This window comes from Saimiri boliviensis, chromosome 2 (genome assembly GCF_048565385.1).
Source record: "Saimiri boliviensis isolate mSaiBol1 chromosome 2, mSaiBol1.pri, whole genome shotgun sequence".
Classification (NCBI taxonomy): Eukaryota; Metazoa; Chordata; class Mammalia; order Primates; family Cebidae; genus Saimiri; species Saimiri boliviensis.
In genome coordinates, this window is record NC_133450.1 from 27,816,189 (window position 1) to 27,831,124 (window position 14,936).

Consider the following 14,936-nt stretch of genomic DNA (forward strand, 5'->3'; position numbering starts at 1 on the left):
CGGTCATTTACAAGGAAGAGACAGTTCAGATGCAATGTAGTTGTTTGTAGGCTGTCTGTCGTCCTTCTTAGTTCAGCTGACTGCTTGGAAGAAATACCACAAATAGTTTTGAAAGGAGGATCTGAAGCGGGTACTAAATTATGAAGTGTTGCAAACATTGGAGAGGAAAATCAAGAAAGATTATTGGCACCATGAAAACGGTAAAAAAAAAAAAAAAAAAAGAAAGAGAAAAATTTAAATCATCCCCTTCACAGAACTGACAAATGAGATTTAGCTAAATGAAATATAAGTATATGAATTTGAGAACTACAACAAAGAATGGCTGGGACAAAAAGGGCTGAGGAAAATGGCTTTAAAGCATGAGGATTAAAGAGCAAATGTGCTCATAAAAAAGTTCTCAATGGAATAGACAGAAAACAAGTCATTTTGGTTAATTATTCAGTAGAGACAGTGGGTTTTGTTTTACAGATGGGAAAATGAAACCTTTAGAGGAAAAGTGACTTGGGTATGATCATAAAGAAACGGGGCCCCGCTGTTCTGATTCTCAACTCCCTTTGCACCAAAATCCAAGTGACATTCCATCTTTAATGTTCTATTGTTCTCTAAACTCAAAACTCAACCCTTTAGGATGTGGAAACTTTGATGCTCTTGGAAACTCTTTCTATAGTTGTCTAATGCCAACTTCTGTGCGAGAAGAAGTTTGAAGTTCAACCCAAAAACACAGGGCTTGGCATGGTCAAAAGCTCATTACAACTTCTCATTAGTTGTGTCTCTTGAGGCAACTATGGCATTCCTGAGTGTGACTCAGTACCACCAGTCCTAACTGGGGTTCCTGATTAATCTGAACTGAGCCTGAATAAAGGCCACAGTAAGATCCAAGCAAATGAAGCAACATATCTTGTAGGAAGAAAGTAAAAAAATTACATGAAAATTTCTTGAAACGCCATCTTGCTACTAAGCTAATAGTACCTAACACCGATTTAGCATGTATGACATACCCGGGACTGTATTTGTGCTTGACATTCATCAACTCATTTATTTATCTTAATAACCCTATGAGGCAGGTACTATTACTGTTCCCATTTTAAAATGGGAAACTGAGTCATAGAGATGTTGAGTACCTTGCTATGCTGGCTAGGAACAAGAATTACTTTAGAACAGTGAGAATACATCAACTGATACTCAGGATCCTGATTTCGAGAGCCATGAAAAGTTTCTCTAGATTAAAAAATTACTTCACCAATCCAAGTAAGTATGGGGTTTAGTTCACAGTAATGTGCCAATGACAGTTTCCTAGTATGGTACATTCCTCAAATGCACCATGGCAATGTCAGATATTAACAATGGAAAAAATACTGGGCAAGTGGTATGTGGGAGTTCTCAGTACTATCCCTACTTTTCTGTAAATCTAAAATTAAAATACAGTCTGTTTTTTTTTTAAAAAAACTTTATCAGGATACTTGACAGAGGGAGGTTTTCACTGTTCAGATGAGAAACCATGCTATTCTTTTTCCTAAAAGTCAGAAAAATATCTGAAAAGAGTGGGGTCCTCACAACACTGTACATTTTACATGTTAAGTGAGAGAATGTTAAAGTCCCTGTTAGTACTAACTTAGCTTCAGAGACTTGTCCTAGAGTTTTAAAGGCAAATTGGAAACTATTTCCTGGAACAACGCCTTACAGCATGCCTTTTGATACCTGGATTATATTACTTAAATTCTGAAGAAATCTTTGCTTTTTCCCCCTTCTGTGCATTTTTGATGCTGAGCTGTTTCCGGTTTTCCCACACTCTTGCCTGTCACAGAGAAGAAACCACAAAAATGCTGCAAAGCAAAGTCTGCCCAAAGAGCTAAAATTCCATCTCAGGAGGCTGCGGAGTTCTACCGCCAGCAGTGAGTTTCGGGCAGCAGCAGGCAGTGTCTTCAAATGTCCAGCCCTGCTGCCTGGGCCCACCTCTCCACCAGCTAGCCACACAGGCCACCAAGGGCCCTCTGAGGGTACTGGCAATAATCGGAGAATCCACAAGGGGCACACTGGCAAATTCAACATTAGCATTTGACTCACACATTTTCCTAGTTAACTATGGGCTTTCCCAATCTGTGAAGGAGGGTGTAGTTTTAGAATGCATATGATGGGGACGAAGGCTTACTGAGTTCTTAGGAGGGCCAGGCCTTACTCCATGTACTTTACACATATTTACTCTGTTAATATATAACAACTGACCTAGGAAGTAGATACCCTTATTGTTTTATTTTTACAAATGGAAACATGAGGAATATGAGACTAAGAGATTAAGTAAAGTGTAACTTGCAGAAGGTGTCAAATTAGTAAAGTGTAGCCTGAGGATGTGAATCTAGGCAGTCTGGCCATAGAGGCTGCACACCTAAGGGTTTTTTTTTTTTTTTTTTTTTTTTTTGAGATGGAGTCTTGCTCTGTTGCCCAGGCTGGAGTGCAATAGCACAATCTCAGCTCACTGTAACCTCTACTTCCCAGGTTCAAGTGATTCTCCTGCTTCAGCCTCCCGAGTAGCTGGGACTACAGGCGTGTGCCACCATGCCCAGCTAATTTTTTTGTATTTTTAGTAGAGACAGGGTTTCACAGGATGGTCTTGATCTCCTGACCTTGTGATCCCCGCCCTCCGCCTTGGCCTCCCAAAGTGCTGGGATTACAGGCGTGAGCCACCACGCCTGGCCTGGATTTGACTCTACTCTTTCTAGGGTGAGAAGACACAGTTTCCTTTCTATTTTGCTACTGTCCTTCAGCCACAAACTTCAGCCTTCCTACTGCCCTTTCCTACTACTCCAGAGAGTTCTGCAGTCATTACAATGCCAGCTCTTCCCAGAACAGTGGTTGGTACTTAGCGAGCACTGAATAAATATTTGTTGGATAAATGAATAATGGCGGCAATAGAATTAAAATAGTCACAAGGAATTGGTTTCTATCTAAATCCAGAATTTGATTCACCATCCAAGGAAAAAACAGTAATGACTTTTTCTATGTTTTAGGATTCTTCTCACAACTAATACTGATCTTCTGAAGGATAAATAAACGAAGAGTCTCAATGACAGCAAGAGAAATACACAAATCTCTACACAAATACGTAGCAAGAAATGCCTGCCTCTTCTAAACACCTCTAAAAGTTCCCCAAGTTTAAACTGAAGAAGGGCTGCTAGAACCAACACTCTTCACCAATCTATTTCTAGTTCACTGGCTCAACAATGGCTGGAGGTAAAGGATTTTGACTTACAAAAATTCGATTCAGGAAAGGAAATGTCTTTTTGGTGTAAACAGGTAGACTACAAAAGGTATTAAAAACACGGTTGCTACACAGATCTTGCTGACTAATGCCAATGAAGTTATATTATCCCCCTAGATGAAATCTCAATCCTCTATCTTCCCATTCAAATGCCTAAAAGTGAACAAACCAAGGGGAAGCAGGGTGTTGAATTTTTTTTTTTTTTGAGACAGAGTCTCACTTTGTTTCCCAGGCTGGAGTGCAGTGGGGTGATCTCGGCTCACTGTAACCTCCGCCTCCTGGGTCCAAGCAATTCTCCTGCCTCAGCTTCCCAAGTAGCTGGGATACAGGCGCCTGCTGTCATGCCTCGCTAATTTTTTCTATTTTAGTAGAGACAGGGTTTCACTGTGTTGCCCACCAGGCTGAACAACACTCCTGAGCTCAGGCAATCCGCCTGCCTCAGCCTCCCCAAAAAGCTGGCATTATAGGCATGAACCACCGCGCCCAGCCAGGGTGTTGAATTTTATATGAAAGTGAAAAGATCTGATTTTTCAGAATGGCCAAGAACAGATATATCAAGGAAGAAGTTTCCACTTCCACTTTCCAAGCCCATTGTGGTTCAGAAGTGTCACCTGCTGCACTGCTGGATTGTAGCTCCTGCCAGGGGCCAGCAGAGTTGGTTAGCAATGACCCTAAACCCTGCAGGCAGCTCTCATCACAGTCACCTGGAGAACCTGAAGGAGGAGGGCCTGTCCCTCCCACACGAGAAAGCTCCACCATCTGCATATTTCAGTAGTTCCCCAGGCCATTCTAATTTGTGAGCCAAGCTGAGAAGCAGGGTTAGCTTTTATTTCCCATCAGGTGTTCTTGTTTTCAGTACTTCAGCGGAACCGTCTTGAAGAGTAATAAACAAAGAGTACTATTAGCTTAGAACTGATACAGCTCAGTAGAAATTGAACAGAAACAAACTTACTTGGAAGCCCTCTGGGATGTTGCTCTTCTGAGCACTTGTTTGTGGTTGGGTGGGGGTTTGGGGACGAGGGAGGCGCAAGAACTTGGAGGTGGTATCACTTTTTGTGGCAGAGTGGTTGGCTTCTGGCCACTAGCTGTGGCACTGGAAATTCTGCAGCCTGCACCATTATTCACTGTCCATAAATTGGGATTAGGTAGTGTCTGGCTGCCAAATATTGCCTACAAAAAAAAAAAAAAAAAAAAGATTGATGGAGCTCACCTTCACATCCCATTTGCTGTATGCAACTAGTCTGTAATCCTGTCAAGGGACAAAAAGAAAAGGAGAACTGTTAATTGTTTTTTTAAAGAAAAAAACTTCTCTAAAGTTGCCACTACAGCTCTAGATTCAGAGAAGGGGAATATTTTGGAGCAGAGTTGAGATGGTCTTGTTGAAAGCATACTGGGCTAGGAGTAAGGGCACCTAGGATACTAAGTGTTGGTCCACATATGTGAACTAGAAAAGCATTTGCTCTCTTTCATTATAGTTTCCTTCATTGTTAAACTCAATACATTTTTAATAAATGTCTCTTTCGAGGCATGAAGTACTAGAAATAGAGCATAGAATAAAACTAACTGGTAGCTTGACTTGATTCCTGCCCACTGTGAAACTCTGAGCTCCTGTAGAAAGTTTGCATGTAGGAGGCAAGTGGGGAAGTCAGTGTGGCCAGGGCACGGTGAGCAAACACAGAGGGAAAGATGAGGCTGCAACAGGAACCATGAGCTAGGCCTGGTTATAATCTTCAGGCCTAGTTTAGAATCCTAGCATAGAAACACTTTGTTGACCTAAAGATTAACGTAAGATTTTACATTTGAAAGTACTTTCAAAGCAAAATTTACTACACGAATACATGTTATATGAATACGATTGATACAAAAATATTTTTGCTCAGAGGGTAAGCCTATAAATAAAGACCTAAAAATCACCATCTAAACATCACAAGTGTCAAAATATGTAATTAGGATATAAAAGTATACTTCCTTCAAGTAGATGCTTAAAAAGTTATCTATTTCATTAGAAATAGTCTTTTTGTGTCTCAATTTGTTAGTGGTCTTTTCATACTATTAACACTGCTTTCAACATGCATGCATTGTAAAAACTTTAAATGAGAAATAATATTACGAGAAAAACATCATTGACAAAATGCATAGTATTTTTTTATTAAAAGGATTTCTGGCAACTGATGTCCATTGTATATACAACATGTAAAGGACTCACGGCAGGGCATGATGAAATAATATGAGATGCTCTTAGGAAATATTCATCTTCTAGACAGTTTGCTAGTATTATTTTTGCCCTTTACAGATTTTTTTTTTTCAGATTTAAAAGATGAACTGGTTAGCTTTAGTAAAATTCTATAAACATGACTTTAAATGGCCCATTTTCAGAAAATGTGTCAAAGGTCCTAGACTAAGCAAATACGAGGGGGATCCAGGAGTCTTGCGTGGAGTAAATGTGTTTGACTGAGATGCTTGACAAAGAACAAAGAGATTTCAGTGGGAAAGGGTCTGAGCATTTTCAACCTGACCAATCTGACTGAGATGTCACCAACCTGTGTAAACCACCTGAGGGAGAAAGTGAAGAGCTACAATTCTTCTCCATCTCTGAGTCACAGAAGAGGAACAGAGACAAAGCCAGGTATGGTGGCTCACCCCTATAATCCTAGCACTTTGGGAGGCTGAGGCATGTGGATTGCTTGAGCTCAGGAGTTCAAGACCAACCAGGCAAACATGGCAAAACTCTGTTTTTACAAAAAATACAAATTAATTAGCTAGGTGTGGTGGTGCACGCCTGTAGTCCCAGTGGCTGAGGTAGAAGAATTCTTCGAGCTAGGGAGGTAGAGGTTGCAATGGGTGAAGATTGCACCACTGCACTCCAGCCTGGGTGACAGAGCGAGACCCTGTCTCAAAAAAAAAAGGCAAAAAAAAAAAAAAAAGCAGGGGAAGAGGATCAAAGACAGATGCAAGGCCATAAGCAAATCTAGGAGGGCAGCACTGTTGAGCGTGTATACACGGAGAGGTTTCTGGATGGTCCAAGAGAATCAAGAAGCCCTGACCCTTCTAAAGTAGGCCTTCTTAGGACAAGGAAACAAGGAGGAGGCAGCCTTCTGGGACAGGTTCTACAACAAACCCTTTCTTTGTAGCTGCTGTTACCATATTTGAGGGCCTTAAAATCTGTGTGAGAAACTCAATTGGAAGTAAAGAGGGACACAGGAATGGGCTGCCCTAGGCATCTATTTTCACCACTACATCCTAATAACTGAGGTTAGGTGTAAGGAGTGTTTGAGAGGTGCCTCATTCAAGATGGGAAGAGACCAAAACTCAGAATGAGGGCTGAAGAGTTCTGCACTCAGCCATCCATAAAGAAACTCCCCGAGTGAGTAGCAGAGGAGGGAAAAAAACATTAGCAAAGAGCTCTTGGAAATAAACATATTCTTTATTAAATTACGTATTTAATATTGTAAGGAAACTGTCATTAGTAAGAACCTCTGTTCCATAAATGTTGCCACGGTGACAATTGTATTTTCAAATTCATCAATTTTTTGCCCCCAAATCTGGGACATCTAAATACAAATGAAATAATGAACGAAAACAGCGGGTTCAGAACAGAGAGTTTAATGAGCTCCTATTTTTGTTTTTGTTTTAAAAGGAATACATACACATCGCATATATCTATATATTTATGCACATACACACATATACACTCTACTAGTATCTGTACAGAACGATTCTGGGAAGGATACACAAAAACCTGGTAGCCTTCAGGGAGAAGAACTGGTTAGCTAGGGATGAAGGTAGGAGGAAGACTAACTTTTTACTATACATCATTTGTGTCCTTTCTTTTTTTTTTTTTTTTTTGAGACAGAGTCTTGCTCTGTTGCCCCAGCTGGAGTGCAGGGGTGTGATATTGGGTCACTGCAAGCTCTGCCTCCCGGGTTTAAGTAATTTTCTGCCTCAGTCTCCTGAGTAGCTGGGATTACAGGCACCTGCCACCACGCCCGGCTAATTTCTGTATTTTTAGTAGAGACAGGGTTCATCATGTTGGCCAGGCTGGTCTTGAACTCCTGACCTCGTGATCTACCCACCTCGGCCTCCCAAAGTGCTGGGATTATAGCTGCAAGCCACCAGCGCCCAGTCATTTGTATCTTTTGAATTTTATACTATGTGCATATAGTTATTTATTTCAAAAATAAACAATTTAAAAGACAGTCTAGTTCTAATAACATATAAGCAGGTTATAAGTTATCAAAGAGTACAAATCAAGATACCCAAGTGAAACCCAAGTTTTAACCAGCTGGATATAGGATTCCTAACAGATTGGGTTAAAGAAAGAACTAAATGCTCAACACTGGCTACAAAAGCAGATTAGGTCATTGGTGAAAGGCAGAGAGACCCACAGTAAATGGAAAAGACACAGCTTGCAGTCAAATGTACCTCAGCTCAAATGCAGGCCTTATCACTTACAAAGTAAATGATCTTTTTAAGTTAACTTCTCAGAGCTTCAGTTTTCTCACAAGCAAATACAATTACTTCACCTTTAGAAGATGAGGAGGTTGTCTGTGCGCAGTGGCTCACACCTGTAATCCCAGCACTTTGGGAGGCCGAGGTGGGTGGGGCATGAGGTCAGAAGATCAAGACCATCCTGGCCAACATGGTGAAACCCTGTCTCTACTAAAAATACAAAAATTCCAGCCTTACCAACATGTTGAAACCCCGTCTCTACTAAAAATGCAAAAATTAGCTGGGCATGGTGGCGAGTGCCTGTAATCTCAGCTACCTGGGGGTGCTGAGGCAGGAGAATTGCTTGAGCCCAGGAGGTAGAGGTTACAGTGAGCTGAGATCACACCACTGGACTCCAGCCTGGGCAACAGAGTAAGACCCTGTCTCAAAAAAAAAAAAAAAAAAAAAAATTAGCTGGGTGTGGTGGTGCATGCCTATAGTCCTGGCTACTTGGGAGGCTAAGGCAGGAGAATTGCTTGAACCTGGGAGACAGAGGTTGCAGTAAGCCAAGATTGCTCCACTGCACTCTAGCCTGGTGACAGAGAGAGACTCTGTCTCCAACAACAACAAAAAAAGAAGATGAGTAGCTTAATTTAAAAAAAAATCATTTACTTCACTGGATTTTTGGAAGTTAAACGAAGATCATGTAGGTAACCTTAGCCTAGGCATTCAGTAAGGATTTCTGAAATAAAGCAAAGACCTAGGCACACAGCAAGCACTCAGCAAGTGTTCCATTTCTTCCCAAACCTCTATCTAGCTCAGTTCTACTGAGAAACTAAAGGATGGGATGACAGGAAAGTCTACCTATCAGTAATCCTTTGTGAATGGTAGTTGCTTTTTTCAACATATTTTTCCAGACTTATGTCACTCACTAGTTACGAAAGCAAATTCTTAAAACGAAAACATATGTTTAGGCTCCCAGATCCTATTTACTCAATTCTTTCTGGCAGAAACAATCTTCTCTTCTGAATGCTTAGAAAAATGTATCTGTATGTCTCACCACAGTACATTCTATTGTGTATTATAGCCACTTACATATGTACTCTCCCCTCCGGGTGACTGACAGTGGAAATGGCTGAATTTGTATACGATTAATTTTTGTTTCACCTACAGTGCCTAGTAGAAAAGTGCCTAATAAATGAAAAAATGAAAAAAATAAAACGACCCCAACTATTCATCCTTTTTTAGCAAAAACTAAATTCCTACAAAGGAATATAGGCAAATGTGCATTTAAAACCAGATGTAATCTTATAAAAGTACCACTTTCTCAACTTTGAACAGTGCATAGTGAGTTATTTGTGTCCAACTCATATGCAGCCCCAAAATATGTTAGCCCTTCTGCAGATTTCCCATAAAAATAAATTCACACCTTCCTATATGTAAAATTTGTGGCAAGACCTTAGATATTTGATGTTTTACGTAAGATTCGTTTTCACTTCACACAACAAAATAAAATAATTTAGGAGAACTTACTGCTTAGGAGACGATCACTTCTTTAGATACAATTACTTCTCCCTTTCTTCTTAATATGACTACTCTGATTTTGTTTGGGTAATAATGTTTGCCCAGCTAAAGGAAATGTATTTCTAAACCTCTCTTCACCTAGGGATAATACGTATTCTGGACAATGAGATGTAAAGAGAAGTTTCTGGGTGCAGTTTTTGGGAGAGCTCTTTAAAGGGGCAGACTCGGCTGGTGCACTTCTTGTGCCCTTTCATGTTCCCTGTTCTTCTTCCCACCTAGAGCATGGATATCTAGCAAGAGGTGATCAGGCATAGGGTGAAAGTTACTTGCTAAGGACTGCGGAGAATAAAGAGAAGGAGCATGGGTTTCTGATGGCACCATGAAGTCTGCAAGAGCCCATCTCTAGATTTCTAACTACGTGGGGAAAAAAAACCCTTTAACTTAATTAAACCATTGGTGAGGTGGGGGAGTTCTGTTACCTGCAGCCAAACGGAGTCTTAACTGATAACTAGAAATAATTCTCAATCCACCACAGATTCAAGCTTGCCTAAGCCTCAATACAACAAACATGTACTGCATCACAGAAAGCAGATACTCTTTCCAAAAATAGTAAAAAGCCTCTAGTTGTGACTTGTGGTTTGGTGATTATACTGTAATACACTGAACAGATAATGAAATGATTATAATTGCATACCATCTGAAACTCCAAAGCATCGGTAATGTAGACAAGTCCCCAGGTGTTTCACAAAAGCCAAGGCTAAGTGGGATGGGATTAAAGCAATCAAATCTGATAAGAAGAAATCCAGGAACACACTCAGGCAATGTTAAAAGCAGACATATAAACGGTTGTATGTAAACTAGCGGCATAAATCAGCCTCTCCAGGTACCCTCATAGCCTGTACTGGTCCCGATCCCAGAGCCCCATCAACTGAACTGCTCCATCATGTGGATTGTTTTGTCCTGATATTCATTCATAAAAGGACAGAAGAATTATATGAAGTTCTCTCTAATAATTTGTAAGAAACATGAGGTTTTGATATATAATATTAACAACACAGGCATAGGAGCTGCACCATCATTAGTCAATGTCCTGGGAATGAGAGAGCTGTGTAAGCACTGGCCTCCACTCAAGACCTAGTCAACATGTACTCAGCATATACATGACTTTTGGTTCTTTGCTGGGTGTGGGAAACAGCCACATTACAGCAAGAAGACTCACAGAAAACCACAGTTTGAGGGTTGGCTTGGCCTCAGGCAAAAGACTGGAAAGGCCCTCCTTCCCCTACAACAGAAGGGTGCTCATGGGTGGGAAGGAAAAATTTCTGATAGACAGAACACAGACTGCAACTTGGAAGGTTCCAGGGAAGCCGATCTGGGCTCTCTTACTAGAAAGATAATACTGTTCAGAGATTAAATTCTGGGAGGATTTAAAAAAAAAAATTCCTTCCAGAAAAACACTCCTTTTAGCCTTCACTCAGGCTTCTTGGTGATGGAGTAGAGCTGGATGCCTCTTCGTAGTGAAATTAACTCTGTAAATTCATTTTTTTTTTTTTTAATTTTGAGAATGAAGGGAGATAAAGTAGGCAAATGCTACTCTGTATTTGAGTAGGTTAATGTTTCTTTGTGACCCTTTTACTCTGATTTCAGATGAGCAAACATTTCTATGCAGTATTCTTCCCATATAAGAATGTGTCCCAACTTGGATAAAGTTCCCATAACATATACAAAGCCACTTCTTGTCTATTTCTCTCTGGACACTAAAGTATTGAGATGGTATATTTTCTTGAACATCTAAGCCACTAATCACTCACCTTCCTACAATCAGGGCAAGACTGTTCATTGCAAAGAACACATTCCGACTTTTATGCAACCCTGTGATGCTGTAAAAACCTCCGGGCCAAGGTGAGAGTGAGAGTAACTGTTTCTATTTTGGCAAAAGTAAGCTTCCAAAAGGCCTTTGTCTCACACTGTACAGAGTTTTTGGCTGTCTTCCATTCACAATGTTTGTCAGCTGGGACAAGACTGGGAGCTGAGCAAGAGAAACAGTACAACTTTTCTGGTGCTGCTGTAAAGCACTGGGCAGCACTATGACTCCAATAGAAATGGGGGGCAATCCAGAAGTTGCTGCTACTCATACAGAGAGACCAACTACCAAATACCTGAGACAGGACATGGTGCTGTCAAAGATGTCGGAAGCCTTTCGACACATCCTCTCATTTCTAAAACCAATGATGAAGCTCCCTCTCCTTTAGTGAGTAGGAAAGTAGGGTCTTACCCCCTCAAATGACCTACCCTAAAGGATGCTAATACAGATGCTTACCTGTATTTGCATCCTTTAGGGTAGGTAGGTCATTTGAGGGGGTAAGAAAGAAAAATTTTGAAACTCTTATTCACTAACCAGCTGAGACCTGTATGTTTCAGAGAGTCCCTAAATTAATTGTACTTGACAACATTTAAAAAGCAATGAAGATAATTATAACTAGATATTCAAACATAACTCAAAACTGAGCTTGGACTGGTGTGTGGCATGACCAGCGTAGTGTAACCATGAGACAGCTGGCTAAGACTAGTGTGGTTCGTGACCATAAAAGCCAGTGAAACCAACTTGCCCTAAGATGTCACATGGGGGACCTTCTCTGGTTAGCAGCCACACCCTCATCTGACTACCAGACCAATCAGTCAGACACTGGTTAACATTGTGATGTAAATTTAGACTCATATGACCATAGACTCTGCTTTGCTTTACATTTCTTTCGTATCTCCTTCAACGTCCAGCACTGTTTGATCAGACACACATACATACAAAGATTGGCAGACTGACTTTTTTTCTTTTTGAAACAAATCTCTTTAATAAATATTCATTAGAAGTATTAAAAACGATTTAATTCTGCTCTTAGAGATAACCTGCTAACATTTAGATGTTTTTCTATGCATATACAAACTTATTTTCTATGTATATGTATGTATTTATGTTGCTGACAAAAAACAGAGTCATATGGCACCTGATGTTTTGGGGCCTGTTTTTATTTCGTTCAAATGTCTATCTATTCTGAGCATTTTCCTTATCTATAAAGGTAGACCTAGACTGCTGTTTTTAATGGCATACTTTCTATTATGGTTTATTAAAATTTACTTAACTAATCATCAATGCTATAAATTGACACACTGAGGTACATCTAAATTTGAAGCAATGGAAAGATGTAAGTATGTTCAACAAACTATTTTTGAGTTAAAAAAAAAACAGGCCCCCAATATCTTTTTCTTTTTTTTCTTTTTTTCAAAAATAGGAAAGCACCCCCAAAATCTTATAGTTCCATTTTGAAACACCATGTGCATACACACACACACACACACACACACACACACACACAGTCAGGTTGCCAATGCATTCTGCTTTCTAAGAACAGCGTTGTGATAAACATCATGTTATCTATGCCTTTCACATATGCTGGATCATTTCCTTAAAATAATTTCCTTAAAGTAGAATAGCTAGATCAGAAATCTCTTTGTTCTTCTGTTTCAAAACTTTTAAATATATATTCCCAAATTGCTCTCAGTAAAGGCTGTATCAATTTGTATCTCGTCAGCATGTCTGAAAGGATTAATTTACTTATCATTCCTTTGATTACTACGAAAAAACAGCTTGCACCCCATGAAAAGCTAGCTCACAATTTGATGCTAATGCTGTTTCTTGTCCTTTTTATGTTTGTAAGATATTTATGCCTTCGGACAAACATGTCAATAATCTACACAGATATTATTCTAAAGAATAATCATTTAATCCTGGTATTAATAATTCTTTTAATTTTGTCTTCTTATAACTCTCTAGCAATTATGAAAAAATTAATCTGCATACCATATTTAATGGTTCAAATAAGTAACTATTAGTTTTAAAAATGTAGCTAATTAATACTTAATGAGCCTTGAGCTTCTTCTAAGACACTTTCTTTAACATTGTTTTAATCAATTTCTGTTTCTGGCACGGGAGGTTTAAGGAAAACCCCCAAGTTGAGATCATAATGCTATGTATATTTAAGGTTAAAAATAATACATAATAGAAGAGATATTTCTATATCCATGTTCATTGATGTATTATTCACAATAGCCAAGATGTTTAAAAGAAACCTAAATGCCCATCAATAAATGAATGGAAAAAGAAACTGTGGTATGTAGTACCCACAAAAATTAAAAATAAGAAAGTAAAAAAAAAGAGAAAATGTGGTATGTATATATGTATACACACACAATGAAATGTTATTCAGCCTTAAAAAAAAAGAAGGAAATTTGTCATACGCTACAACATGGATGAATCTTGAAGATACTTTGATAAGTAAAGTAATCTCATCACAGAATCATTCCACTTAACGTGAGGTAATGAAACTCACAGAAAGTAGAATGGTAGTTATCAGAGGCTGGGGTGGGAAAGAGGAAAACAGGAAATTATAAGAGCAACTAACTTTTATTAACTTTTTTTTTTGAGATGAAGTTTCGCTCTTGTTTGCCCAGGCTGGAGTGCAATGGTGCAATCTCAGCTGACTGCAACTTCCATTCAAGTGATTCTGCTGCTTCAGCCTCCCGAGTAGCTGGGATTACAAGCATGTGCCACCAGCCTGGCTAATTTTGTGTATTTTTAGTAGAGACAGGATTTCTCCATGTTGGTCAGGCTGGTCTCGAACTCCCGACCTCAGGTGATTCACCCGCCTTGGCCTCCCAAAGTGCTGGGATTACAGGCGTGAGCCACCATGCCCAGGCTTTTACTGACCTTTTACCATGGGTCAGGCATTGCTTTAAGTGCTCTGTATATTATCTCATTTATTCCTCCAAATCATATGACCCGTGTCTCCTCATTGTCACCATTTACAGAAGAAGAAACTGAGGCACAAAAAACGTTAATGAATTTGTTCATAATTGCAGAGGGACTGAGTAGTAAGCTGGGATTCAAACCCATAGAGTATGATTTAAGAACCTGCTATACTATGCCGCCTTGCTTATTTATGTTATGCTGATTTCCTTTTAAAGCAAACATAAATCATATCTCTTTTCTAAAGCAAATCTAGCAATATGTCCAATTTCCACCAAATGTAGATAAAGGACAGATTTCATCCACCTTGCTCCAAGATCATTCTCTTTCTAGAGAAGGAAAGGTTGAAAAAATTGTTTGTAAAGCAAGTGTTTGTAACTTGTTGTTAAAGTGAAAAGTGTACATATAAAGATAACCTCAAAAGATCAGCCAGGACCCCAGATAGAAAGCTCAACTGGCTAAAGAAAGGTAATTCTGCCGCATTTTCAATGGTGTGTTTTATTTTTTATTTGCTAGTACTTGTAAGAAATTATTTGTATAGCAGGGCCCTTGTTCTCCTAATGTGTCTGTATCTTACACGTCTTGATTACCAAAATGAAATAATTAGTCAAAGGCCATCTCTAAGTTTCCTTTACAACTTCGAGGTTATAAACATCTAACTTGTCTCTGTCTTCAAATGCATAATTTGTTTTGCTTGGCCCAGAATCTCACATGGTTGGTCTACTGTGAGTATCTTGCACAGACCTTACTGTCATATATTCATTAAGTATTTTTCCCCTGGCTGCCACCATCTCAGAGGGATGGACTGAAGTCTTTCATCATCTCACACAAAGTTACAACTTTGAGTCCCTCAAATACCTACTGACAAACAGAAACAAACCACAGGCCACGGAGGGAGAGAAGAGAATGAAACTGGTCACCAGACAG

At 39.5% G+C, this 14,936-nt stretch overlaps 1 protein-coding gene across 15 annotated transcripts in view; it reads right to left on the bottom strand.

Moving 5' to 3' along the window:
- TTLL5 (tubulin tyrosine ligase like 5) overlaps window positions 1-14,936 on the bottom strand; it is a 280,545-nt gene that overhangs the window by 55,187 nt on the left and 210,422 nt on the right. For 14 of the 15 annotated variants that reach the window (XM_039469444.2, XM_074392954.1, XM_074392953.1 and 11 more), the window contains one exon: window positions 4,209-4,426. In XM_039469444.2, coding sequence (XP_039325378.1) covers window positions 4,209-4,426 — 218 coding nt within the window. Of the gene's footprint in view, window positions 1-4,208; window positions 4,427-14,936 lie in introns of those variants that run through there. The other variant, XR_012516125.1, reaches the window with a different exon arrangement.